Genomic DNA, 27659 nt, shown 5'->3' on the forward strand with positions numbered 1-27659 from the left:
ATATGTAATTTTTTTTTACGGTAAAGAAAAAGAAAATACTCTAAAGTAGATTCGAGCCTTGAACCATCTGTTAATTAGGCGGTTGATTCGTTATTAAGATTATAGACTTATATTTAATAAAAAATTATTTATGATTTTAAAATTAACACAGGGTGGCAACAAGCCGGGAATATTGGGAATTATCAGGGAATTTAATGTAACCAGGAAATGTCAGGAAATTTCGTAAAGTATCCAGGAATTCAATTGCGACAGTCAAAAATTAAGGGACATTAAGAAAATTAAAAATTTATAAGTGAATTTCAACAGAATTTAACTCGAAGGAAAATGGTCGTACAACAAAAACAAAAAAACCGAATTTTAGCTCAAAGTCTTTGGTTTTCAGATCTGGTCTTGAAATTTTTTTATTACGCATGATTCCGAAGTAATCCTTAAAAAACCATCGAAAAAAAAATTTCAAAATTTATACTTGTCTTAGAAACTGTCTACGGGCTTTAATAAATTTTTTTCGATAATTATGAATAATTTTTCATTACTCCAGAACTGTGCATAATAAAAAAAATTTCAAGGCCAGACCAGAAAACTAGACACTTGAAGCTACAATTTGCTTTTTTGGTTTTTGTTGTCCGACCATTTTCCTTCGAGTTACATCCTATTGAAAATCACTTAAAAATTTTGGATTTTTTGAATATCCCTTAATTTTTGTGACTAGTATATTTTGAATTTATTTTAATAATAAAGTTTCTCATTAAATATTTTAACTCACTTATTTTCAACATCTAATAGAAAAAAGTAGGCCATATTAATTTTTTTTTACTTTTTTTTTATTTCTCGCATGATTTAATCACCAGATTTTTAATTATTGACAATAAAAATATTAAAAAAACTTTGAATATCATAAATATGAATAAAAATTTGGAATCAGGGAAAAATGTGAAAAACTTAACTGGAAATACCAGGGAATTTTGAAACCATTTCTTTGTGGCCACCCTGTAACAGTCAATCTGAGTAACTTTAGACAATAAAAGTAATTATGATCTCTCTTAAAATTTAATTTATAAAAAAATTTATTAATTGACTCTAAATACTACTTTTTTATGACAGAAAGTTATCCAAGTTGACTGTTAATTTTAATTATCCTTAAAATTAATAACGTTTCTAAAAAAAAAAAATTAATAAAAATCATAACTTAATGATAATTAAGTTCGTAGAAAATAGGACTAGGAAATAAATGAATTACTTTAAATAAATTGAACGTTTCGTCATATATTTATGACTTCCTCAGCAACTAAAATCAAAACAAATAATAATTTATGAACAATCAAATGACAATTGTAATACTGAGAGAAATTAAGTTAGATTGTATACCTTATTCTTATAATTCAATTGTCTAATACATAAAAACTATGAAGAAGGACCTTATATATTAAACTTTTTGTTTATAAATTATTATTGATTTTGATTTTAGTTGCTGAGGAAGTCATAAATACAGACGAAACATTCAATTTATTTGGAGTCATTATAATTTATTTTCTACGAATTTAATTATTGTTATCAAGTATGGACACGAATATTGAACCACCATAACTTAATTAATATTTACATAATAATCAAATAAAAATGAATTTTACTTACCTGATAATTGGAGTATTGATTAAAATATTGAATAAAAAGTCGAAAAAAATAAATTTTTTGGTAGGATAGATGACATTTATTTAATAATATCTTAAAATTTTGTTTTTAATTAATTAATTAATTATTATTATTATTATTTACGCTACTGTTTGCTATACTCATACAGGATACCTACAATTATGTCATTAATTATGCGTGAATTCAAAGAATGCGTGAGGTTCGCGCATAGTTGATAAAATTAAACATTTCATTTATTTTAAAATTAATTTTTATCAATTTTTGCGCGTAATTGCCGTACATGACTCGAGAATAGGACCATATAATATAATTATAATTGGACGGCAAGTCCTACTTTGTTTTTATTTTATTTTATTTTATTTAAAATTTTTTTTTATCTAAAATTAATAAAAATTATAATAAACAAACAATTAAAAATACAATATAATAATAAAATATTATAAATTTTTAAAATCATAATTATCAATAAATTTACATATTTAAAAATCCCATTACTCGAGTCATTAAATTCAATTATTAAAATTTATTAGCCCCGCGATTACAATGATTCCATCACGATATTGCGTCTTAAAAATTTATTTATAATTATAATAACTTTATTTATCCTTAATTTTATCTCTGGTAATCGATAGTTGTGTTTTAATGAAACCGTAATATTTTTAATATTTATTTATCTATAAAAATTTAACGGTATTAATTAATAACACAGTCGATAACGCCGTTGTAATACTGCGGTATTTAATTTATCCGCAAGACTGGCCTAATTTTCATTGTTTATTACTTTATTATTTATTTATTATTATTATCAATAGTATTTTTATACTTTTGTGATTTATCTTTAGTAATCATGGAAATAAATTCCAGTGATCCTGAGTTTAAAATCTCCTCCCTATAATAGATATTTGGCACGTCTGATGTTCTCCAAAAAATATAAATAAATATAATTTAATTATTATTGGAGAAAAATTACAAGCTATGGAACTTGTAGAACGTGCTGATATCTATTTCCAATCCATGGATATCGATATTATTATTATTATATATCTCTTTTAAACGTTCAAATTCTATTTAATATATAAATCCCGCGCGTCTTCGTGCGTTTTGGTTATTTTAAAATTTAATTATCATTATTATTATTATTTTTCTTTACACTCGTTAGTTATTTATTAAAACTTCCCGCAGATCTCGTTATTAATTAATTAATTGATAATTCATGATAAAAATACATGACAATCTGGTTTAAAATTTTTTCGTACGTACAGCGAGGATTGTCCATGTACCGGTTTTTTTTTTTAACTTTATTACGAGATATGTTGACGTGAGAATTTCGCGACAGCCATTGTCGTAAAACCTTTTCCTGATTTCGAAGACAGAAATTTAATGAGGGCAAGAAATTTATTTAATGTAACAGAGAAAAAATTTAATAAAACTTAAAACAAATAGGAAAAGGGAACGAGCAAATGGATTTATATGGACTTGGTACTGGAATATAATATATATGTAAATATACATATTTATAGATCTCGTTCAAGTACAGAATCGCGAAATTCTTTAGTCAGGTCGCGAGCTCCAACTACTCGGGGAGAGTTATTGCATGAAATATTGATCTGGATGTTCTGAATCCTTTTCAAACCTCTTGGCCTCCTCCTGCATGCTTTCCTTGATCTTGAGAATGGCTGCTGACTCCGTTTGATCCTGCGAACCAACCAACACCAAGGCCGGTTACACGTAAGTCGTCGTGCAACACACCCACACATGGGATTATCATTTACATTTTCCCGGTACTTTTAATCAGTATTTTGACTTTAAAAATATAAACGTAAATTATCTTATTTTGTTTATTTCTATAATCAAATTATGGACAGTTATTAATTCAAATATTTTCTAATTTTAACTTAAGAGACAAGAGTAATAAACTTGATTAAAAATAAAAGATAATAATAAAATGCTACGTCAACAAATATTCTAGTAGTTACAAGTAGATTTCTAAAAGGGTTAAGAGTTGATCTTTAAGATTATTAATATCGATATATGTAAAAAAAAATTTTTTTTACTTTTATTACAATGAAATGATATATAAATATGTATACATACATATATGGTTTTGAATGAATTTGTTCTTGTAATAAAAACGCAAGTAAAATTTAAAAAAAAAAATTTTGGGACAAAAGTATAAATTTTTTATTACAATAAATTATGAGAAATTGCTTGTTAAAAATTTCAATTATTCTTGTAAAATTCTAAACTTTTTTTTTCATTTTTGAATGAGTGATTTTTCAAATATTTTTTCATTTTTTTTTGTAGGGATATCAATTGATATAAATTTATCGGCAATTTTAAATATATACAATTTTACACAATAAATAAAAAAATTTTTTGAATTAAAACTGTCCATATTTATTAATTTTTTTTTATTCAAATTGAAAAAAAAATTAACGCTTTTTTATTAAATCATTACTCGTATAAAAAATTCTTGTTCATAATAAATTTAGATCTATATTTCATAACGAAACTCAGATCGTGACACAAATGTGATTTGAATCATGAATTAGTCTCAACAACTTTACTGCCGTGCTTAGGAAGAAGGCATAACTTCACTTACTGCCTTCTTCCTAAGCACGGCAGTTTAATCATGACAAATTTATGACTCAGTCAAATTTCAATCCAAGTGATCCGAAGTTTAGTCACTAAATTAATTTTACAATCGAAACTGATTTACTTTTCATAGAAGAAATTTCCTCGTGATTTCAGTGAAAAATTCAGTCAAGTTTCTATCAAAGTCATCCCAAGTTCAATTCGAAGACGTAATAAATAAATTTTAGAATCGATACGAATTTACTCAATGAAAAGATGATACGAAAATTCACCGTTTAATAATTTTAGGATTTTTTAAAAAATGATAAATTATAAAAAAAAAAAATGTTTGAAAAAATTGCACCTATAGTTTTTAAAATTTTTGACATGTGCATATTTTTAGATTCTTTTTTTTTTAAATTTATTTGTTGATAAAAAATCCGAAAATTCTCAATTGCTTGCTAACTTCGTGATCATGATGAAAAGTTGTTGAAGTAAAATCATGATGAAAATCAAATCTAAATTCATTATGAACAAAATTTTTTTTTACACAGATAATTAAAAGAGAAAATTTTATAATAAAAGTAATAAAAAAATGTATGTATTGAAAATAAATGAAATTGTTGTTCGTTTATATTTTAAGTCAAATACTGACCGGCTTTCGTGTGTGCCACGCACAGTTGTGGGTGCGTGCTAGGTGCGGTGATGGTGCGTCGGTGGGGTTAGGCTTCGTGAAGAAATGAAAAACAATTTTTTTTTTGGGTGGATTTAATTGAGATTATTGTTACTTTTTTTTCAATAATTTTTTTTTTTTTCTTAAGGATTTAATTTAAGGGATTGTGATGATAATAACAGGGTGCTCTGACCCACAACACATGGACGTTAATTGAAAATACGAAATAAAAAAAAAAATGTAAAATTTTTGAAGCGCCTTTGTTGTTAATTTGAAGGCGGCCTAAGTCCCCCCTAGGCACGCACACCTCACCGATTACAAAATAAAAAAAAAATGTAAATAATAAAAATGTTGTAAAAACAAAAATATGAATTTTAAATTGAAAAATATAATAAATTCACTGTTATTTAAAATTTTTGTCTTACATATTTGGTTTTTTGTAAATTGAATTTTTATTTTTATTATTTTTAAAATGAGATTTACTAATTCGCAATCCACAATCGCAATCCGACTCACGCATCCATGTGCTACAGGTCAGTACAGCCTAGTACCATATACAGCTACCAGATTTCATTAATAAATATATATAGATATTTTTTTTAATTTTACTCCAAATTTTTAATCATCATTAATTATATTCGACGTCGTGCTGTTTTTAACGAGACGCAGAACGTATGTTTCACGCGTTCCACAACAATTTGAATTAAAAATAAATAAATAAATATAAAGAGGTGAAAAAAAAAATTCAAATTTAAAGGATTAAATTTTAAAAAAAAATTAGGACAGGGATTAACAGGATTGAGTTGATGTGACGACGTGAAACACAGTATAAATTATGCGACTAAAAATAAAAAAATAAAAAAAATCTTTGAGTATATACGCGAAATAAATAATGTATAGTTATATATGAATACTTTGGGTAGGCAGCACCCTAAGGGATTACACAAAATAAAAAAATTAAAAAAACTCAGTTGTCAGTTTAGTAACAGGATTACATTTATTGTCTCGATCTCCCTTAGCGTAGGCATTAAATTTAAAATTAATAAATAAATTTATTAACTTTTTTTAAAATTATTTAATAATTTAATAATAAATTGTAGCTTACAACTTGGGAGTTTATTAAGTAAACGATAATAGTAATAATATTAATAATAATGACAGTAATAATAATAAAGGTCCGTTTACACTTCAAGATTTTATTTTAGATTTTTATTAAAAGTTTAAGTAAATAAAAAATAATATTAAATTAATAAAATGACTGTTCATTCATTTATTTATTTATTAATTAATTAAAACATAATAATGATCATCATAATAATAATAATAGTAGTAGTAATAATAATAATAATAATAATAGTAATAATAATAATAATAATAGAGTAATAATAATAATAATAATAATCATAATCATAATAATAATAATAGTAATAATAATTATTATTTATAAAATGACTTTCCAGATTACGATAAATCTTGGAACGTAAGCGTACCTTCGACGTCGAGTATAAATCGAGTTTAATCTCATAATTAAAGAAAAAAAAAATTAGGAAAAAATTGTTATGTATATTTTTTTTTATTTCAGTTTTTTTATATTTTTTTTTTTATTTTTTTATTTTTCATTAAGAACGAGAGCTCTGAGAACGATATTTCGGACCAGTATTTATTATTTTAAATATAAACGGCAAACGTTATTATATTTATAACAATAATAATTATTAATTATTTTAAATTATCTATATATATATTTATACTATAAATCGAAATTCTTATATTAGTTCAGTCTCGATAAACAACAAAATCTAATAAAAAATAATATAGAAAGATGAGCGTCATACTGCAGCATAGTAGTAATATAAAATAATTAAAAATAACTAGTCCAAAATTTCGTACTTACACTCGATTATGTTCATTTATATTTTACATTAAATCGTTTATTATTTATATAGATGTTTTTTTAAAAAGTTTATAATAAGTAATAGCAGCACAGTATAGTCTGGTACTGACCTATAACCACCTGCGGACGGACTTTTTTTTTCTAATATTGTTTTCTTTCTTTTTTTTTTTTATCATTAATTATTAATTATTTTTTTTTAAATTCAATTAACTTTATTCCCTAATTATTTCTAATTAGTTAATTATGCTTTATAAATTAAATATGTTAATTATATTTTAAGTAGTCTGTTATAATTTTATTATTATTATTATTTTACTTTTTTTTTTTTCATTCATTCATTAATGTTCAGTACTCACATTACGTGTCTTATATGTATAAAAAAATAGTAACGTATTTTAATTATTATTTTTATACAACATTCCTCTTACTATTTAAATGTATTTTAATATTTAAATTTATCCGGGCAACATTTATAATAATAATAATAATAATAATAATAATAAAAATAACACTCAAAATACTTGGTGTTAATTTAATAAATCCCGTTTTTTTTTAAATTCCCGCGTAAAAAAAATTTGTTTCAAAAATATTCCTGACAGTGAAATTCCAAAATTGAGACAATTTGGAACTTTGTTGAACATTTTTGGAAATTTAAAATAAATAGGTGTGAAATATTTTCAACTAGTGTTGACTTTTTTGCGGGTTTTTTTTTATTCTAATTTTTCAACGAAAATTGATTTAAATTGACAATTTTGTGAGTTCATAAAAAGTTCATAATTAGTTCCAATCACTAATTGTTTTGACTATTTTTGAACAAGTCAAAAAAACTGAACTTTCTAAAAAGTAAAAATAAAGGCTATATACAACTGGTTACAAAATATAGTTATAAATATAAGGAAAACTATGATTTGAAAGTAGGAACATTTTTAATTATAATTGAACTTTGACGTTTTTGACTGAGGAAAGAAAAAAGAAACTTGATTAATTATTTAGAAGATTTTTAATATTTGAGTGAAAAACCGGAAGAGATCCACCAAAAAAATTGACACTTTCAAATCATTTTTTTTTTTTTTGCCTTATTCCTGAATAATTCTGGTAAAAGTCATAAATCTTTATAATTCCTAATAAGTTTCTTTTTATTGATATTTTTCAAACCCAAAAAATTGTCAAATCAAATAATTTTTTTTTGCTCAAAAAAAAAAAACAAAAAAAAACGCAGGAAAAGCTTTCATCAGTTGAAAATTGTTCACTTTCTAATTTTTTTAGTTCCAAAAATGCTCAACTTTAACTCAGAATTGTCTCAATTTTGAAAGTTCACTTTCATAAACGTTTTGGAACACTTTTGAAACGAATTTTTTTTTACACGGGTTATTGTTAATTTTTTTGCTTCACCATTTAAAATATACAATTGAAGGCTTTGTTCTTTTTTTTAATTGATTAATTAATGGTTATTAGTAATATATCTAAATATATACATACATTGCTATATCTATAACGTTTAATTTAAAAAATTTAATTCATTTTAAATACTATTAATAACCGTTATGGCAATTAGTTTTTTTAAAATTGTTTGTTTTATAGAAAAATACACAAGCCCCAAAAACTCATGCTGTTATTCTATTTCTTTCGTATTTATTTAAATTGGGTTGTATTTAAAAAAATAATAATCATAATAATTTCTAAAATATTTACAAATATCAATTATTTAAAAATAAACGTACATAATAACGTGTTATTTAGCACGATAACACGAATTATAAATTTATAACATAGACAATAATTTATTGGTTATTTAAATTATTGTTTGTTATAATTATTTAATTACTTATTATTGTTATTAATTATTAATCGTAATTAAAAAAAACACAGCGCGTATTTAAAATAACGACAAAGACGTCAATTGTACTTTTTAAAACGTTTTAAAATTGTTATTTATAAGTACAAATATTTTTTTAATTATTATTTATTAATTAATAAAAGAAATAATTAATTGAGCAATCAAGCGGCAAGACTTTTGTTTTTATTATTATTATTTTTTTTTTATAAATCCTAGATTATCGCAAGTGTGTAGATCACTAGATAATTGTGACGCGTAAGTTGCCGATTATTATTATTATTTATTATTATTAGTTATTTGTTTAATTATAATTAATTAAGAGGATTCCCGATTTATTAATTTTTATAAGCGGGAGTTTGTTAATAAATGAGCAATAAAAATTGAGGAATTTTATCTTTCGTACCAGTTTTGTCTGTACATTTAAGTATTGATTATTCAGATGTACAAAGAGAAAAAAAATATTCATGTTTAAATGCAAAGAGAAAAATAAGAAAAAAAAATCGACTAGAATATTGAATATTTTTATTTTTATAGTAAAAATTTATAATTTAATTGTTTTTTAAATTTTTATTGTTTACTTTTAAATGTATTAACAAACTGGTAATTTAATATTAACCTTTATTCCATAGTATTGTAATGACCGTATTAAAATTTTTATAATTAATAACAATAAAGTTAAAACATTAGTTGAGAAAAGGGCAACGCAGTTACAATTTCGACGAGACATAGATTTTCAAAAAAATTATTTGCAGTTGATATGAATTAGGAGTTGAACGAAATTTGGAAAATAAATTTTAGTAAAATCTTCATGTCAAAATTATAATTTTGAATGTCAAATTTTTTAGGCTAAAATTTATTTAACAAATTTCGGTTAATTCCTAATTGATAACTGTGAGTATTTATTTTTTAAATCGATATCTCAGCGAAATTCTCCTTTTTCCAATTATTGCTTTAATTTTTCGATTTTTTAATGCTTTTTTTTTTTGTCTTACGACAGCTGTCATTGAAAATTTTTAAAAAGTAGGGGGACTGTCTGTAAATGTCCTTAATTTAAAAAAATTGAAACGTTAATTAAAAAAAGACAACGCAGTTTCAATTTCATCGAAATAGAATTTTAAAAAAATTACTTAATATCAATTAGGAATTAAGCAAAATTTGTTGAATAAATTTCAGGCTATAAAATTTTAAAATTCGAATTACAAAATTGAAATCAAAATTTTCCTGAAATTTATTAAACAAATTTTGTTTAACTCCCAGTTGATATCAACAGTAAGTCATTTTTTTATAAATCGACATCTCAGCAAAATTGTCCTTTTTTTAATTAAGCTTCAATTTGTTTTTCATTAATTGATAAAATTTTGAAACGCTTATGACAGTTGTCATTGAAATTTTTTAAAAAGTGGAGGAAAATGTCTGAAAATTCCCCTAATATTACGAATTTAAAATTTAAATAAAAAATATAGATTTAAAAAAATTTAATCTATGGTATAAAGGTTAATAGTGACGATAATAATTATTTAAGAATTAATACTAGAGAAACACGTAAAAAAATGTAAGAATAAAGTAATGTAAAAAAAATCACAATAAACTATGATTATAAAAAAAGATAAACAACCTTTTGTAAATCAGGCACCATCGCTTAATAACCACACGCTATTTAAAAATAAATATAAATAAAAAATAGTCCGCGGTAATTAATAATAACAAACGTTACGTAATTTTACAATTAAAAGTGTAAACTAATAATAAAAAATAAAGAATAAAGTAAAACAAACAAATAAAAAAAAATAATAATATAATAATTAGCAACCTTGCGAGTATTAGAGAAGCATGTACATAGTTTTGTATGGCGATAATGGCAATTAAATAACTATCAATAATCGTTGTTAAGTTTCTTAATACTAACACGGATATTTTTTAAAAAATTGGCAACAATAACGACGTATTGTACATTATGCATTAGTCTTAACTCGTCGCGACTATCGTACTTTTTTTTTTTATTCATAATTATTTGTTCTTTTGTTTTAAAATTATACTGTGCAGTTATTAATTTATTGTTTTTTTTTTGTTTTATTTAAATTTTAAATTAAAATATTTCTTATCAGTAGAGCTTATTCGCGCTGAATCCTTCCTCTCACTGTGTGAAAAACCCGGTGTCTATTGATCTCGTAGCTGGATCCAAGGCGATTTGATTTAAAAATACTGTCGAGAATACAGAACGTGCACGTATGCGGTTACTTTGATAATTATTTATTTAAATAAACCCGGTAATAATTATTTGTTTTTTTTTTCTTTTATTTCAAAATTTTTAATTATATTTTAAATGCAAGTCGCGATTTATATTAGAGTTAATTTATTAATAAATTATTTATCTATCATTCCGTAAATATAAGGAATATTAAAGCCACGAGTATCGATCGTGTATCCAAATTATTGTGTACTTGTAATATATATAATTAATTTATTGATTAATAAAAATATATATATTTGTTTTAAAATAATAATTTTTAAATTAATGGATACCTGATCGATCTCTCAATGCGTAAATTTTATTTATTTATTTATGAATGCAATAGCTACCACACCAGTATCAGTAATTAACGAGAGCCTAATAATAAATAATTAATAATAATAATAAAAAAAAATAAAATAAAATCTAATGATACTGCATTATCTTTAGAAAAAATAAACGCGTTATGGTAAAAATAGCAATTGCGACAAAAAGACCTTAATGATGTAAGCAATGGTTATATTGTTGTTATTATTATATAAAAATAAAAAAAAATTGTTTTTATTATTATTATTTTTTTTTTATATTTTATATTGTTGGATTGCATGCGTATTAAGTTCTACGCGAGTACGTAAGACCGTGGATTGTGAATTGATTGCAAAATAATAAAAATAAATAAATAAATAAAGATTTATATGAAGGTTAATAATATAACCTGGCGATACTTACGTTTTCACCGGGTCCACCAAAACCGCCTAGATTATAATCACCCATTCCACTGCCACTATCTTCTCGTGGTGTACCTGGACCACCATTTGCTGGACTATTTTTCATACCGTCGAGACCATCACCGTTCAATACTGGACCCATTGTATTGGGTCCCATGGGACCCATAGGCCCACCTTCTGGTCCCCCACTCATTGGAAAATCCTATAAAAATAATTTTATTTTTATAAATTATTTAAATATTTTTTTTTAATTATAAATTACAGTAAATTGTTACACTTGATTATAATTAAATTTACTATTAAAATTAATAAATTTAAAGTTATTTATTATAAGTATCGATAAAAGAAAATATGTAAATATTAATTGAGCTTGTAAATTAAATTAGTAAGGTTAAAGCACCAATTATTGATAGGAGTCCAATAATTGACACCCTATCTTATTTTAAGACATATTAATTACCTACTATGTTAATCATAATCGTATACATTTATAAACAATCTTTATAGTTAAAAAATTGAAAAAAAATTATTGTTAATGAAAAATATCGAATATTTATTTATAAAAAAAATTAAATTTATTCGTGTCTATCAAAACAGCTTGTGAACGTCAATTTTCTTAACTATTATTCTATTTTATTCTTATAAAGAAATAAAATATGAAAAACTATTAATATGATATAGTTACAGTAAATTTTATGATTTCTAATTTTAAAACAGTGGATGTCAATTATTAGTACGTAATATTCAAGTTGTATTTCATATTACAGACAACTATGTGTTCGAGTTAATGGTTTTCTATCAAACGAATTTGATGTTATATCCGGTGTTCCACAAGGATCCCACCTGGGACCTGTTCTCTTTAGTATCTTTATAAATGATATAGGTGCTAATCTGAAATCTGAATATCAATTGTACGCAGATGATATGAAGTTATATAGGGAGGTTTGCAGCGAGCGAGATCAGTGTGTCATACAGCAAGATATTTATGAACTTGAGAGTTGGTGCAAGAGGAATAAATTGTCTTTGAACTTAAAGAAATGTGCTATGATCTGTTTTTCACGGTCACATAACCAGCTACCCGCAATTTATTTTCTTGATGGACAAGTTATCCAGTTTGTTAAAACCATCAAGGACCTCGGTGTGATAATTGATGACAAACTAACTTTCTCGGAACACATTAATAGCATTACGCTTCGAGCCTACAGAAGTCTTAGTTTCATTTGCAGAGCAAGTAAAGAGTTTAAGAATGTTAGCACACTTATACATCTTTTCTCTGCGTTTGTTAAACCCATATTGGAATATGGGTCTATTGTCTGGTCACCATACACTGAGCAACATATTAATCATGTTGAAAAAGTTCAACGTAAATTTTGCAAAAATCTACGCTACTTTATGCGGCTTGAGAATACGAACAGTATCAGTGACATCTATCGCCAATTCAAGATTTGCAGTTTAAAGAGTCGAAGACAATTAGCTGACCTGTCCTTCTTTTATAAAGTAATTAATGAGTTGGTAGATGCCCCTGAAATTCTGGCTGATTTTGGCTTTATTTGTTCGAGAACTGACCTGAGAACTAGGAGGATACTATCGGCTGATAGGTCTGGCAAAAATTATGTATATCATGGGCCAAAAAACAGAATCGCTAGACTGGTTAACCAATACTCTACTGATATCAACTTTTTTGGTGGTTCCTTCTCCTCATTCTCGAAGGCGGTGAAAAAAATTTTATGTACTATTTGATTCTATTAGGTTGTCTGTGATAATACTTATACAGGCAATATGGTGCAATATGTTTTTCTTTTTTAAATTAATTTAAAATGATTATATTTTTGTTGTATAATGCCGATAGGCGTAAAAATAAAATAAATAAATAAATATTGACAGGTGAGTAGACAGCGCCGTAGTCTTTTTTTCTAAACATAAGTCTGTAACAAACCTTAACGATAATTCCGGCGAACCCACGCGTCATTTATTTACTATTCAATTGTTATAAAAAAAATGATTATTTGATTTTAATTTTCGTTTGATTAAAAAATATTTGGAATACTTCGTGATTAAAATTCGTCCAATTAATTGAATAATAATTAATAAATTAGAAATTATTTAGATACTTTTTTACATTGAGTTCTTTTTACTTGAGTTCTACAGATTAATGACGCTCGCGCATTATGGGTGTCAATAATTGGAGCAATAGCATGTCAATAGTTGGATCAGTCGATTTAATTCATCACTTGAAATTAATTAGTAAACCTAATTTATTATCATCAAAAAGCATGAATTTGATTAGTTAAAAGATTAATTAAGACAACATTAAAATCCAAATTCAATAATATTAATCGTTAATACGGTAAAAAAAATGAAATTACAATCATGTCTCTTATAGTGTCAATAATCGGTGCTTTTACCTTAATTATTAAAATTAATTATTGAATGCCCTGATATTAATAGTGAGGATAATGATCACTTAAAAATTTTATGGAAAATTAATTTTCGATTATCACATTCAATATCTTTCCGTGATTGATTGCTGCCATTCAATAGTTTCATATGAAGTAAACAATGAATAGATTAAATTGGCACTCCATACAGCAATCGAATGAAAGTTAAAACAATAAAAATTCGTTTTTCAATTTAAATTGTTACTTGTAATACTATTATGTCAATCCATTCAATTTTAACATCATATTGAGCTAGTGAATGGCAACAATCGACCGTAGAAAAATGAAAATGGGATAGAATAAAAAAAAGATTAAACTAGGAGTATAGTTTTAAAGTGACTATTGAAACGGTTATAATAGGGTAACTAATTTTTTGTTTACAAATTTAAAAAACGTTATGTATGAGGAACTTCAAAATTTTAGACAGATCGGAATTTTGAATTAGAATTTTTTTGAAAGTTTTAAAAATTTCAAATTAGAAATAGGGTAGAAGTAGCATTTGTAGCCACTGCTCCGTTTTTTTAAATTTAATTCATGAAAAAGTATTTGAAAAAAATTCCATTTTATTAGTAGTAAAAGTATCTTCGAATACATTTGAAAAATTATGTCATTGCGTAATTTACGAATTATTTTATTTAAAATTTTTAAGTGGCCAAAACTGGCTAAAAACCGGTACTTCTATCCTACTAGTCACATTAGGAATTTAAAACAAAATTTCAACATGTTTTCAAAAAGTTTATTTTAGTATTTTTCTTTGTTTATAAAAATTAAAAAAAAAAAACTTAACAATTTCCAAAAAATTAATTTTACCAATTTTCGTTTTTTTTTTAAATTTTTTTATGAAGTAAAAAATTTTAAATAAATCCATTGTAAACATGTTTTAAAAAGATTCAAAAAATACTAATGCAGGGCCGATGTATCTGTTTTTTAATTTTTAAAAGCTTCAAAAAAATGTAATTCGGTTAGACTCGGAATATTGTTTTCTATTTGAATATTTTTTTTTGCACTTAAGGAGAAATGCCACCGGAGCTCTTTCTCACATTCAGAAAAATAAATGGGACTATCTTTGTTGCACTCGTAGAGTTCACTGCACTAATGAGAATTTTAAAACAATTTTTCTCGGAAATGAATCAAAATGATTGAAAATACGAAATTTTTAGCCCTCTGCCCTTACTCTCTATTTTAGGTTTCTAGTGTTAGTCCGTAAATTAAATTGAATTAAAAATCGTTTGACGTTACCCCTTAACGGAATGAATCTAACTTTATTTTTTGTATTCATACATTAAGTTATTCGTCTATGACAAGAGTTACCGATTGATCTCATAAATTCACTTTCCATTGAGATATTTAAAATTAAAGCGTTTAATTTTTTCCTAGACCTTGAATTAAATAATAGTTACTAGGCTTGTTTATTCTATTGTATTGTTATATCTATGTTTAAATTGTTCCTTACAATGTATTTTATATTTTTATTGAAATTAATAGTTTTTGTAAAAAATATATATTTAGATTTATGTTAAAATCAAGTATTACAATTTATATTTATTTTTATAAATAAAAAACTATTATAAAAATTTCGAATGATAGAAATAATAATAATAATAATAATAAATAAATAAAAACTTACACCAGGCATATTGCCTCCAGGTACTGGTTTCATCATTGTGTACATATTTTCACCGCCACTATTGCTACTATCTTGCGGACTTGGCATTATTGGCGTACCTGGACCTGGTGGTCCTGTCGAACCAGGTGGCCCGCCATAATTACCAGGTGATGATGATGAATAATTCATAGGCTTTAAATTTAGAAAATATTATTACAAGATTACAATAAAGAAAATAATAAAATATATATTTAAATACTTACTGTTGATGTATTTGGTTGCCATTGTGGTCTTCCAGGTCCTGCCATACTCATAGGTGGCATACCAGGACCTCCAGGTCCTCCAGGACCTAAACTACTGTTCGGTGGTGGGCCTCGCATTCCCGGTCCATAATTACCAGGACCCATTGGGCCCATTGCTGGTCCGCGTGGTGGATTCATTCGTGGATTCATTGGATTCATACCCGGCGGTCCTACAGAAATAATTAAGTATTAATTTTAACTCTGTTTATTTATATATTTATTAATTCAGTATTTATTTATTATCATTATTGTGCTACACAGATTTTAAGGTATTTGTTAATGCTGTCACTAGTTTTTATACTATGATTGGATGTTAAAGCGTGACCAGGTCCATTTATTAAAACATATGACTTAATTAATACAATTGCGTTTTGGTTTCAGGCATTACTCATTTATTATTTTAATTTAATAAAATTTTTTGTGGATAATTCATGTAAATGATAATTTTTTAACCAGAGTTTTAAAATTAAGCAATAACTTTCATGCTTCAAAAAAATAATAATAATATTTTATACAATTTTATTTTAATATGAACGTGACAAAAAAAAATAATAATAATTGCAATGAGGCAGAAACAAAATAAATCAATAAGCTCATTTAAAAAAAAAAAGCAAATACTCTGGCTTTTTGTTCACTAAATGCTATTTAATTAATGAAGTGTAATTTTAAATAATAAAAATAAAAGCGTATGATTTTATAAATTTATAGGTACTGTTTGATTGCAGGAAAAAATATTGAGTTGAGTGCGGATGTGGAGGGTAAATAGCTGTAATTATTTGTAATAAAAAAAAATTTATGTGGTACTAATGATGTGCATGATTGAATTATTTTAGGTGTAAGTTAAGGAGGTTCGAGCGAATCTAATGTAAATAGGATTTTTCAACTTTAAGATTTGAAATCTAATCTTTTAGAAAAAAAGATTTAATATGACGTTTTTAAAGTTCTTATACACAGGCTCTTATGCCGGACAAGCTCCCGTCATGACTTATTCGATTTTTTTCATTATTAACCTCCCAAGTTTAAGAAATAAAAAACCCCATGTCATAAACTTGAATATTTTTAGAATATGATAAGATTTTAATAATATCGTGTTGCCGTTATAGTTATTAAAATAATTGAAGCTAAGCTTTATTTTATAATCTCGATCATCGACAGATACATATTATTGAGAGTTTGGCAACGTCGTAAAAGCAGTTGAGAGAAAAAACAAAAATAGAAAAATATTAAAAAGAGAGACGATTAGAAATAAAATTTTCCCGCTTTAATTTGAATATCGAAGTTTAAGAAGTTAGAACGCGCTGTTGCCACATCTTTTTATTGAACCATATGAATCAAAAATAACCAAGTCATTTCATTACTTTTTTTCATTAAATAAGTGATAATTATTAATATATGAATTCGTCATGTTATTATAAATTAAAATAATGAATTTTTATAACTATTAGGAGAATTTAGCAAACAAAAAAATTCAAACACTACTTTGACTCACTAGTTTCGCTCGAACCTCCCTAACAAGCTGGTGTAATTAATTATAATTATAATTATAATTATAACAGAAATAAAAATAAAAAAAAAATTATTAGGCAGAAGAGGAGAAAAATAAGATGGTAGGCTTGACAATGTAATTGTGTGTATGATTCGATTGGTGGGTTGCTTTCCTACCTTGCCACCCTACAAACTCTCCAGCTTCGCCTGAGGAACACAAGAGCACACATTAGTACGGCAGGTAGGTAATAGTAAGGTCAAGTTGATTGCAACAAACTCGTTATTTTTAACAGTGGCATAGTCATTTTATAAATAATTATTTAAATTATTCAATACAGCAATTCATTTTTCAAGGGATTGAAACTTATCATAAATTTATTTCGTTTAAGTTATAAATTTTTATTCAAGAATTTATATATGAAATTTTAATTTAATCTATACCACTGTGTAATAGAATATTGAATAAAAAAAAAAATTAAAAAAAAAAACCAATCCATTCAAAATCACAGCAATCCAATCTTTTAAAATATTATGTTGCTTAAAAATCACTTGTTGCTGTTTTTAATTTTCAATTTTAAAATTAAATATTTATTTTTTAGTAAAATTTATTATGATTAATATTTGTTTTTTTTTTTTTTCGATACACATGCGTCTAAATCATTCTTCTTTCGTTATGCTTGCCAATACTTCAAAGAAAAAATAATAAAATAAAAAAAAAAATAATAATAATAATAATAGACGTAAATCAATTGACAATAAAGACACTAGTAACTAAATCTTACCTTGTCTAGTTGGATCCATACTATTTGGCATCATTGGTTGTCCTGGCGGCTGTTAATTTAAATGATTAATTATTGTTAATTGATGCTTTGCCGAAAAATATATAGATATAAATAATATTAAATATTTAAGCCTCAATGGTCACATGAAATCTACAAGATTCCAGACAATTGTAATGCAAAATATCTCAATAGCTATCGAGTTTTAGAGAATTTAAAGAGCTACAAAAAAGGTCTCTTGAAATTTTTGGAATTCAATATTTACAGAGATATTGCCATAAAAACCAATCACACTTCATTATTGTTAACTTTGAAACTGCTGATGGAAAATCTAGCACTTTATTTATTAAAATTGATAGATTTTTTGAAAGGGTTTAATTTTTTCATTAATTTTATGTCAAAGTAAATTTATTCTCCAATAATTTGCCACAAGATTGAGTTAAAAATATTAAAAGTTTCCAAAGTTATTCTATTTCAATGCTAAAAGTCACTTTTTATTTTTTTTTTTGTAAAAACAATTTTTTTCATGATCCCAGAATCGAAACTAAGTTTCAGTGTCTTTACAGCCAATCGAAACAAGCTAATTTCAAGCCGATGCTGCAAACAACTGCTGGCGAATTCGTAATTCACAAATGTCTTCATACAGCGGACAGAAACATGTTTCTGCCCGGTGTCAGTTATATATAATGTTCATTTGCAGCCTTATTACTCTCATTTGTTTACTTGTCACTTCAGCTTTCTCATTTCATTTTTCAAGTGACATTTTTAATTAACCAAATAAAATTAATAAAAAAGTGAGTGAAAATAATATTTTTGTCTTATTTACTATTTAATAAGTGACTGTAAATCACAGATTTCTCAGTCTCTAACAGCTCTCCGCATCTTTGACTTGAAATGAACTTATTTCTTACTGGCTGCTGACAATGAATCTTGAAGTTTCGATGCAGGTAATCATGAAAAATCTAGTATGTAACTCAGGATGAAACACGATTTCAGACTGCGGGTGATGTCAGCCAACTTCACTCTGGTCTAAAATCGTGTTGTTTCATCCCTTGTCACACAATATACTAATAATGACTTGTTTTAGTTGCTGAAGAAGTCCCAATAAAGGGACGAAACGTCCAATTTATGGTCAAAAATTCTAATTTTTGAATTACTGTCCACCTCCCTATGATTTTACTATTTCATTTAAAATAATATTTTTATTTTATAAAAGATCACACCATTAGTTTGAAATTAACTTTTTTCTTACTACCTGCTGACACTGAAACTTCAAGTTCTAATGCAGGTAATCACGAAAAATATGGTGTGTGACTCAGGATAAAACACGATTTCAGACTGCGGGTAATGTCAGCCCTTGCCTGCGGTTCGGGCAGCCAACTTTACCCTAGTCTGAAATTATCTTGTTTTATCCCTGGTCACACAATATACTAATATAACTAAAAATAAAAATTTGTGATAAAAATATGAATTAGTTTTATTTTCACAGACGGTGTTGAAAATGATCACAATTCTATTTTTATGCTAAAAGTTACTTTTATCCTTTTCTTGTAAAAATAATTCTATATAACTAGAAATAAAAATATTGATTAGTTTTATTTTTACAGATGATCAAGATGCCGGACTTTATATACCCCCTATCGCCGTTATAATCAATGCCGGAAGTGTGACCATTGAGGGTTAAAATAAATATCAAGTACTTACTCCATTAAAATCATTTCCCATTTGCGGCATACGTACTCCAGGTCTAGGTCCAGCAGGATACCTAGGTCCCATAAACTGTAACAGTAATTAATATATATAAACTTTTTCCATCGACATTGAAACCCTTAATGAATGTTATTTTTTAAAAATATGAGTACTTATTAAATAAATATATATACATATTTTCAGTAAATTATACAAGTATATATATATTTTTATTTTTAATTGGCAAGTTGTGCAATTCAAATTTAAATTGTTATGATTTTAATAAAAATATCTACTCGCGTACCGTTAAAAAAAGATTCACACTCTAAGGAGAATGCATTATTAATTCTATTATTATAAAAATTAGGTGTTGTAATTAATAAATATGTTTTCGTTACAACAATATACAGGCTTAGGATTATCTCAGCAAGGGGCAAGATGCTAAATTATTATTTATTAATATATATAATTAAAATGCAATTGTGTTTTAGTTAATACTGGAAAAATATTTTTTTTTTTATTTACTTTTTTTTTTTTTTTTGAAAATTAAAATTCCAGTCTTACCTTGCACGCTTACATAAATAAATGTTAAGCAATGATGGTTTTTATGAGTCTGCGTTAGTGCACAAAAGCCGTGTTTATGTTTCTTACCTTTATTTCAGGGTATTATTTAATAAGTGTTATTATTTTTAATATTATTATTATTATTATTAACATCTATTATATAATAATTATAGTTTATATTATAGTATTTGTTGAAACGAAAAACATAAAACATAAAACATAAATAGGACGTATTATTTTGTTTGTGTATTTAAATGTTACGTGAATCAATCATTTTATTGGAGTAACTTTGATTAATTAATTAATTAAACAAGTAATCAATTGATTGATTAATTTAATGATGATTGAAACACGTAACATTCAATGAGTATTGTTAGTTAATAAAAAATAAGCAAGTTAGTAAATACAAAACACAAATACCGGTATTGGAATAAAAATATCAAGTGACGAATGATTTATTGACGTGATATATGAATGATTAGTGTTAAAGTATGTGTGTGTGTGCGATTGTGTGTATGTGTTGAATGAGGCTTACCTGAGTGGACATCATCTGCGAGTGTGGGGGCGGGGGTGGCTGGGGGTGCTGGGGAGATGGCTGTGATGAGGGGTGTGTGGGCGGAGATGGTCGCATTGTCGAGTTGTTCTGCAACAAGCAATGCAAACGACAGACATGTAGCAACACTGCGATCCAGGCAACAACTATACTAGAAAGGCTTTTTTTTTTAATTAAAATTTTTTTTCTTTTTTAAGGAAAAATGATTTTGTGTTAAAAAAGTTCATTAAGACATAATTTGTTTTAGTAACCCGTTATAAATACTATGTTACATACACATTTTGAATTATCAAGTTGTAAGAAACAATTTTTTTTTACTTATAAAAAAAAAAGGAAAGTTATTTTTAAATTAATAAAAATAACATAAAATTGTAATTTAAAAAATTATCATTTATATACAAATTTTTTAATAATCAGTAAGGGAAAAGCCGCTATACCCGCTCACTTTTCATTGGAGTAAGATTAAATCACTCAATATAAATTAATATATAATATGAAAAAGCAATTTATTTTTTTTTTTTAGTTATTTTTTGTAGTTTTAAGTATTAAAATGAAATTTTACTTTGAAGAATAATGTTGATAATTCAACGCTCACTGAAAGTTGTGATGTACCATTACTCGATCAACACATGGCCCTATAGTCGCTCAAAGACAATATCAATTAAAATATGAAAAGTTTATTGATTTGGAAAATAATTTATAAATTATATTACTTTATTCTTTCATAATATTCAATTTTATGAATTTCGAAAATATATTCTTAATAATATGACGTAATCTAAATTTAATCTAACGAATGAACGTTAAAGTAAAAAAATGTCCGGCCGAACGCGATTTTGAAAACAGTAATTTAATTTAAATTTGTAATCTATTATAAAATAATTTGATACATTATATTTTAATATAGTTAGATTCACAAATAATTATTTATCAATAATAATTTTTTTAATTGAAATTTTTTTTTATAAAAATTATAAAAAACGCATTAAACAGTTCAAGTGAGCGACTAATGGTACTGAGCGGGTATAGTGGCTTTTACCTTACTGATATGTTTAATAAATTAAAAAAAAAAGTTAATGATACAAAAATATGTTTCTTACAAAATGAGTGATGATTTATAATAAAATATTTAACAAATAATGTATTGATTGATTTATAGACAAGACTATTCTAAGGTAATGTATACAAAGTATTTATAATTAATAATTAATTATCTTGTATATAGTACCTCGAATAAATGAACATGAAAAACTCATAAAATGTACAGTTAATAAAATAATAATTACACTAATACATAATAAAAAAAAATTAATTGTTGTTTTTATATAACTGTACATTTTATAGAACTCTGACATAAGGAACCGAGCAAGCAATATTTTATGCAAATCCTGTCGACAGTAAAATTATTTAAAGTTATTGATAGATATATAAAATATTTGTTTAAAAATCCTTGTCTTTAATTTACGCTTACAAATAATTTAATAAAAATATTAATATATTATCTGAAAAAAATAAATGACAGTTTTTAATGTAGATTTAAAAAAAAATGGATCTAGTCTCTAGGGCGGCTGTATTTTATTAGTGTAATCCCAAGAGCTTGACCTTTATTATTTATTTAATTGAATATTATTTATATCAATGAGTGATTGAATTTTTTTTATTAAATTATTAATCAATTATTTAATAATGTATAGACAGGTATTTGCTTTTACTATAAACTATGGTGAATAAGGGCTAATCTAATATCTAAAAAAAAATTTGACTTTGTAAATAATTCCTACATTGATTCCATGTAGCAGAGAAATAGAATAATAAAGTGAATGACCAGTGCACGTATACATATATCGCGTTATTAATTTAAAAAGGACATACATTTTTATATACCCTTTTGGCTTTAGTCCCTAAGTTTAAAACCAAAAGGGCGTGTAATTTTTTTTTATTGCCAATCGTTTTGTAAAATTATTTTGTAGCTAAAAATTCAAATAATAATAATAATAATAAATAAATAAATTTTGAAAGCCTAAAGGGTATATAGTTTTAATTATACGCCCTCTTGGCTTTCAATATTTTTTTTGGAATTTTCAGCTTTAGAATAAGTTTACAATAGAGTAGAGATCCCGTTTTAGGTCACTTAAGGGCCAGTTTTGGACACTTGAAAAATTTAAATAAACTAATTTGTAAAAGATGCAATGACTCAATTAATTTCTCAAATGCGTACGAAAATACTCTCATCACAATGGTACAATGGATGTTGTTTTACAAACTTTTTTATGAACTAAAATAAAGTATTATATGTCCAAAAATGGAGCAGTGACAACAAATGGTACTTCTACCCTATGATTAGCAAGTAAAAAGAAAATTATAGGCCCTTTTGGTTTTAAACTTAGTGACTAAAGCCAGAAAGGCGTATAAAAATATAAGTCCTTTTGGAATTAGGAATGCGATATATTTTAGTATATTACATTTAAAAATTTTTTTTTATTACTCTACTTTTAAATCTAGTGATAAATAATTTCAAAATAATTTTTGTATCTTAGGGCCAGTTTTTCAAACCGGGTTTAAATTATTATGTCTGGTATATCTGTATACTATTAATGTATAGATATACTAGCAATATTAATTAAAACCCAGGTAAAAATAAGCCCGGTTCGAAAAACTTGCCCTTAAATTAAATTTTTAATATTTAATAAATTGAAATTTTTTCTTTAAAGATTTAAAAGCTAAATAAAAATTTTTAAATAATAATATACTGATATATACATAAAAATATATATAAGAATCAGGTACATAGCAAAGAAAATAAATACAAAATAGTGGTGTCAAGCATGGCATAATCTGGAATTTACACTTGTTTCAAAACTATCCCTACACTATTTTAATTATAATAATTTATAAAAATAATAATAAACGTTATTACGATTTAAATAACTTAATTACTAATAAATAATTTATTAAGTACTCAATACTTAAAACTACAGCCTGCCTCCTAGAGTACTAGGTATTTATTTATTTGTTTACTTTAAATTAAAACAACTTAATTAATAATTTACTTCAACGAGCAACAGAAAAAATATTTTTTTTTTTTTTAACAAGATTTGAATCAAGTGTAACTTTATAAATTATTTAACATTAAATGTATCAATTGTTAGATAGAATAATTAAGATAAAAATGTAATTATTGAAAATTTTAATTTAATTATATTGTTTTAAAATCTCGACATTTTCATAAATGCTGTCAATAAAAAATGAATTTTCATTTTATTTACGTTCCCCAGAGACATTCACAATCATTTAATTATTTATGTACAATATACAACGTGCATCGTATGAAGGGTGAAGCCTTTTTTTTTCATATTTATCATTTATAATTATAATTCTATCCCGATATGACCCACCAAATAACAAGCATCGAATAAAACATTTATAGTTAAAAAATACCGCACAGGGAATAGTCTCTTATTAATATTTTCAAGTGATTAAAAATAGTGATTAAATAATGACAACACGTGAGTTTAAATTTATCATAATTATAATAAAATAAATAGTAATGTGTATAAAATAATAATATAGCAATTGTTAAATAACTTACTGGAAAAAATCCAGGAGGTATTGGGCCACCAGGCATACCGTCATTTGGTGGCATCTGTCCAAGTGGTGATGGTGCTGGTCCAGCATTCTGCAATTTTTTTATTATAATTATTAATTAATTCTAATATTTTAAACAATACTGAAGTTAGCTAACGTTCAATAATTATCGGATTTTTTGTTAAAGCGATAAATTATTAAAAAAAAGTTTCAAAAAATTGCACCTATAATTTTTTTAATTTTCTACATGTGCATTTTTTTTTTTTTTTTTTTTTTTTGTAATTGATTTGTTGAAAAAAAAATCCGAAAATTCTTAATTGTTTGCCAACTTCGAGTAATTTATTATTAATAATTAGGTAATTAATAAGTTAATAAATTTAATGATTTTAGTGACATTAGAGATTGATAAGTTATCATGCCCAATAATTATTTTATTTCTAGATTATAAATATTAGTAAGCAAATATTTATGTATTAAGTAATGAGTAATGGCTGTTTTAATATTAATTATTATTATTGATCTTTTTTTTTTTAGTAATTTATACTTACGTGAGCTATTCCATTAACGCCATAACCACTGTTTACAAATCCCTAGAAAATAGAGAAGCCATTAGTTGTCATGCAACCGCCAATAGGTCCACGTTTTATTATAAATATTTTCTTTCTTTTTTATTTTGTTTGCAGTGCAGTTTGTAATGATTATGATCAAATGATTAATAATAATAATTATTATAATAATAGTAATACTCACATAATCATGGAAAGCTTTGGCCTCACTACTGTGTTCACACGAATCACGTCGTTCAGGTGCTGCACAATATAAATCCCAGAATACGCTGTAAAAATTTATTTAAACAGTTAATTTATTTATTTATTCAATAGAGTAATTAGTTATTTTATAAATGATAATATTTATAATTAATAATCAAACTTACCACCACCAAGAATGTAAGAATCCCGGTGGTTCCCCAAGTGTTATATTTTTTTCCCATCGTATCTGTAAAATAACAAATAAATTATTTTCATTTTAATTAGATTTAATTATTTGTAGAGTTTAAAAATGATTAAATTATTCATAATTGTCTGAATGATTAAAAAAAAATATATTTTACTTCTTAATTATTTAATTTAAATAAAAAAAAAATTTATAGTACAGAAGTTAGCCAACGTCTAATAATTTTTGGATTTTTTTCAAAACGATAAATTATGAAAAAAAATTATTTTAAAAAATTGCACCTATAGTTTTTAAATTTTCTACATGTGCATATTTTTAGTGTTTTTTTTTTTTTTGTAATTCACTTGGTGAAAAAAAAAATCGTAAAATTTTCGATTGTCTGTTAACTTCTGAATCATCCTTCATAATCATAAAATTTATAAAAATTAAAATCATTAAAATAATTTTTTTTTTTAAATTCAAGTAGAAATAATAAATTATATATTTTTTAAGAACCACAATAATTGTCCAGGTAATTTAAATTAATTTAAATAAAATAATCACCTCTGATAGAAAAGTTTGTGCCGCTTTTTGTGCGCCAACATGAAGCAAATACTCGTAAACATACAATGCCAATCTGAAACAATAATAGACAAGATTTAAAATTCATTTCATGCCAAAATAAAATAAAATTTTATTACATTTAAAATAAATATGTAGTATGTTATCAGTCCAAGATGATTTGAGAACAAAGGTGGTGTGGGGAGAGGGTAAGTAGGGATAAATAGCAAGTATGTAACCACGAATTCATGGTAATTGTCCAATAATTTCCGCTCTGCTTGAGGTGCATTTAATCGGACGAGTGTCAACGACCTGGTGTAATTTCTAACGGAATAAATATATCCACGGTTTTAAAACCACAGAACAAGTAAGAAACGGCATCATCACACGGGGGGGCGTCTTGGACGAACAAACGTCCGACGAATGGAAGCGAAAACAACGTTAACAATTTGCGTGAGAAAAGAGAGGATGGAGAAAGGAACAAAATTATACATACATACTACACTGCAGCTAGTGTTGTGTAGTATGTAGTTGGTTATCTGGAACATACCCAGGGGTGCTCAATCTCACCCGACTGTCACGTGTCTTGTATTGTTGTATTATATACATATGTACACATATATCAGAAGACATATGATATATATATGCGTATATCGAGCATAGTTATAACAAGTGACAGCGGTTTAGCTAAAAACTGGGCTCCATTTATACGATCCAGTGTTTTGACATCAAACGATTATCACGCCGCCAGAAATTTCAATTCACGTGTCCACGTTTACCGGGTTTCAATATTTAACATCGGCCATTTTCTCTATATATTCATTCATTTAAATTTAAAAATCTCAATAATGCGCATGGAAGTATCAACATGTCCTACGAACCCGGCACCTCAACTCCAAAACAAACAAATCGATTCCATACAAGACGAACAATAATTACCTAAACATTTTGATGATTATAACTGACATAAATAATTATTAATTAATAATAATAAATAAATAGTCAACTTACTTTTCTCTGGCCTGACTGTCCGAAGGTACTGCGGAACCTTTACCTTTAGCGTACATCGTTGTATTTACTCGTCAATCACAATAATGTAAATAATAGTCACTGAGTTATATATAAATATATATATATGTTTATATCAAGTTTATATGATGCAAGGACCGATCACTAGAATCCTTAAGTTATTGTAAAATAATACCCACAAAAATTAATACAATAATCGTCGAGTTCAGTCTTCTCAATACGGGTTAAAATAAAAAAGAAAACAAACTAAGAAAAACAAAAAAAATAAATAAATAAAAAAAAAACAAATTACTTAATAAATTGTTAAATATTATTGGCTTAGTAATTTATTATTTTACTTAATAAAACACACACGCGTCACACAGGTACGTTGTTACACCAATTGTCCTCTCTCTCACTTGATCCAATAGCTATACAACTCCTCATGGCTTCGTTTGCGGGTTAAACTCCGCTGGACAAGCACACTGTATCGTCATCGTATGGAAACGATGACGATTTGTCGACAGCAATAATATGTATATGTATATGTGTATAGTATAATACACAACT

At 25.5% G+C, this 27659-nt stretch overlaps 1 protein-coding gene and 1 long non-coding RNA gene across 7 annotated transcripts; one reads left to right on the top strand and one right to left on the bottom strand.

Annotated features, from left to right (window-relative positions):
• Nucleotides 1-1729: 1729 nt before the first annotated feature.
• Nucleotides 1730-27601, bottom strand: LOC130667106 (single-stranded DNA-binding protein 3). Of its 6 annotated transcripts, none has more exons than XM_057468563.1 (15): nucleotides 27463-27601; nucleotides 27093-27356; nucleotides 26085-26157; nucleotides 25522-25583; nucleotides 25338-25422; nucleotides 25136-25177; nucleotides 24592-24678; nucleotides 20985-21092; nucleotides 19901-19975; nucleotides 18200-18248; nucleotides 17595-17624; nucleotides 15894-16102; nucleotides 15652-15822; nucleotides 11588-11788; nucleotides 1730-3345 (listed from the first exon to the last, which is right to left on the bottom strand). In XM_057468563.1, exons 2-15 carry the CDS (start codon nucleotides 27146-27148, stop codon nucleotides 3238-3240), a joined length of 1356 nt encoding a protein of 451 aa, XP_057324546.1. In that variant the 5' UTR covers nucleotides 27149-27356; nucleotides 27463-27601; the 3' UTR covers nucleotides 1730-3237. The 6 variants fall into 6 exon arrangements, with proteins under 6 accessions (XP_057324546.1, XP_057324545.1, XP_057324549.1 ...); XM_057468562.1 differs by having other exon boundaries at nucleotides 27449-27587; XM_057468565.1 differs by lacking the exons at nucleotides 1730-3345; nucleotides 27463-27601 and adding an exon at nucleotides 6163-10830 and having other exon boundaries at nucleotides 27093-27369.
• On the top strand, nucleotides 18666-20185 carry LOC130667109 (uncharacterized). Its single transcript, XR_008989800.1, has 3 exons — nucleotides 18666-19143; nucleotides 19284-19484; nucleotides 19804-20185. It is a non-coding gene; the product is annotated as an uncharacterized LOC130667109 (long non-coding RNA).
• Nucleotides 27602-27659: the final 58 nt, after the last annotated feature.

The sequence above is a fragment of the Microplitis mediator genome, chromosome 4 (assembly GCF_029852145.1).
Source record: "Microplitis mediator isolate UGA2020A chromosome 4, iyMicMedi2.1, whole genome shotgun sequence".
Taxonomy (NCBI): Eukaryota; Metazoa; Arthropoda; class Insecta; order Hymenoptera; family Braconidae; genus Microplitis; species Microplitis mediator.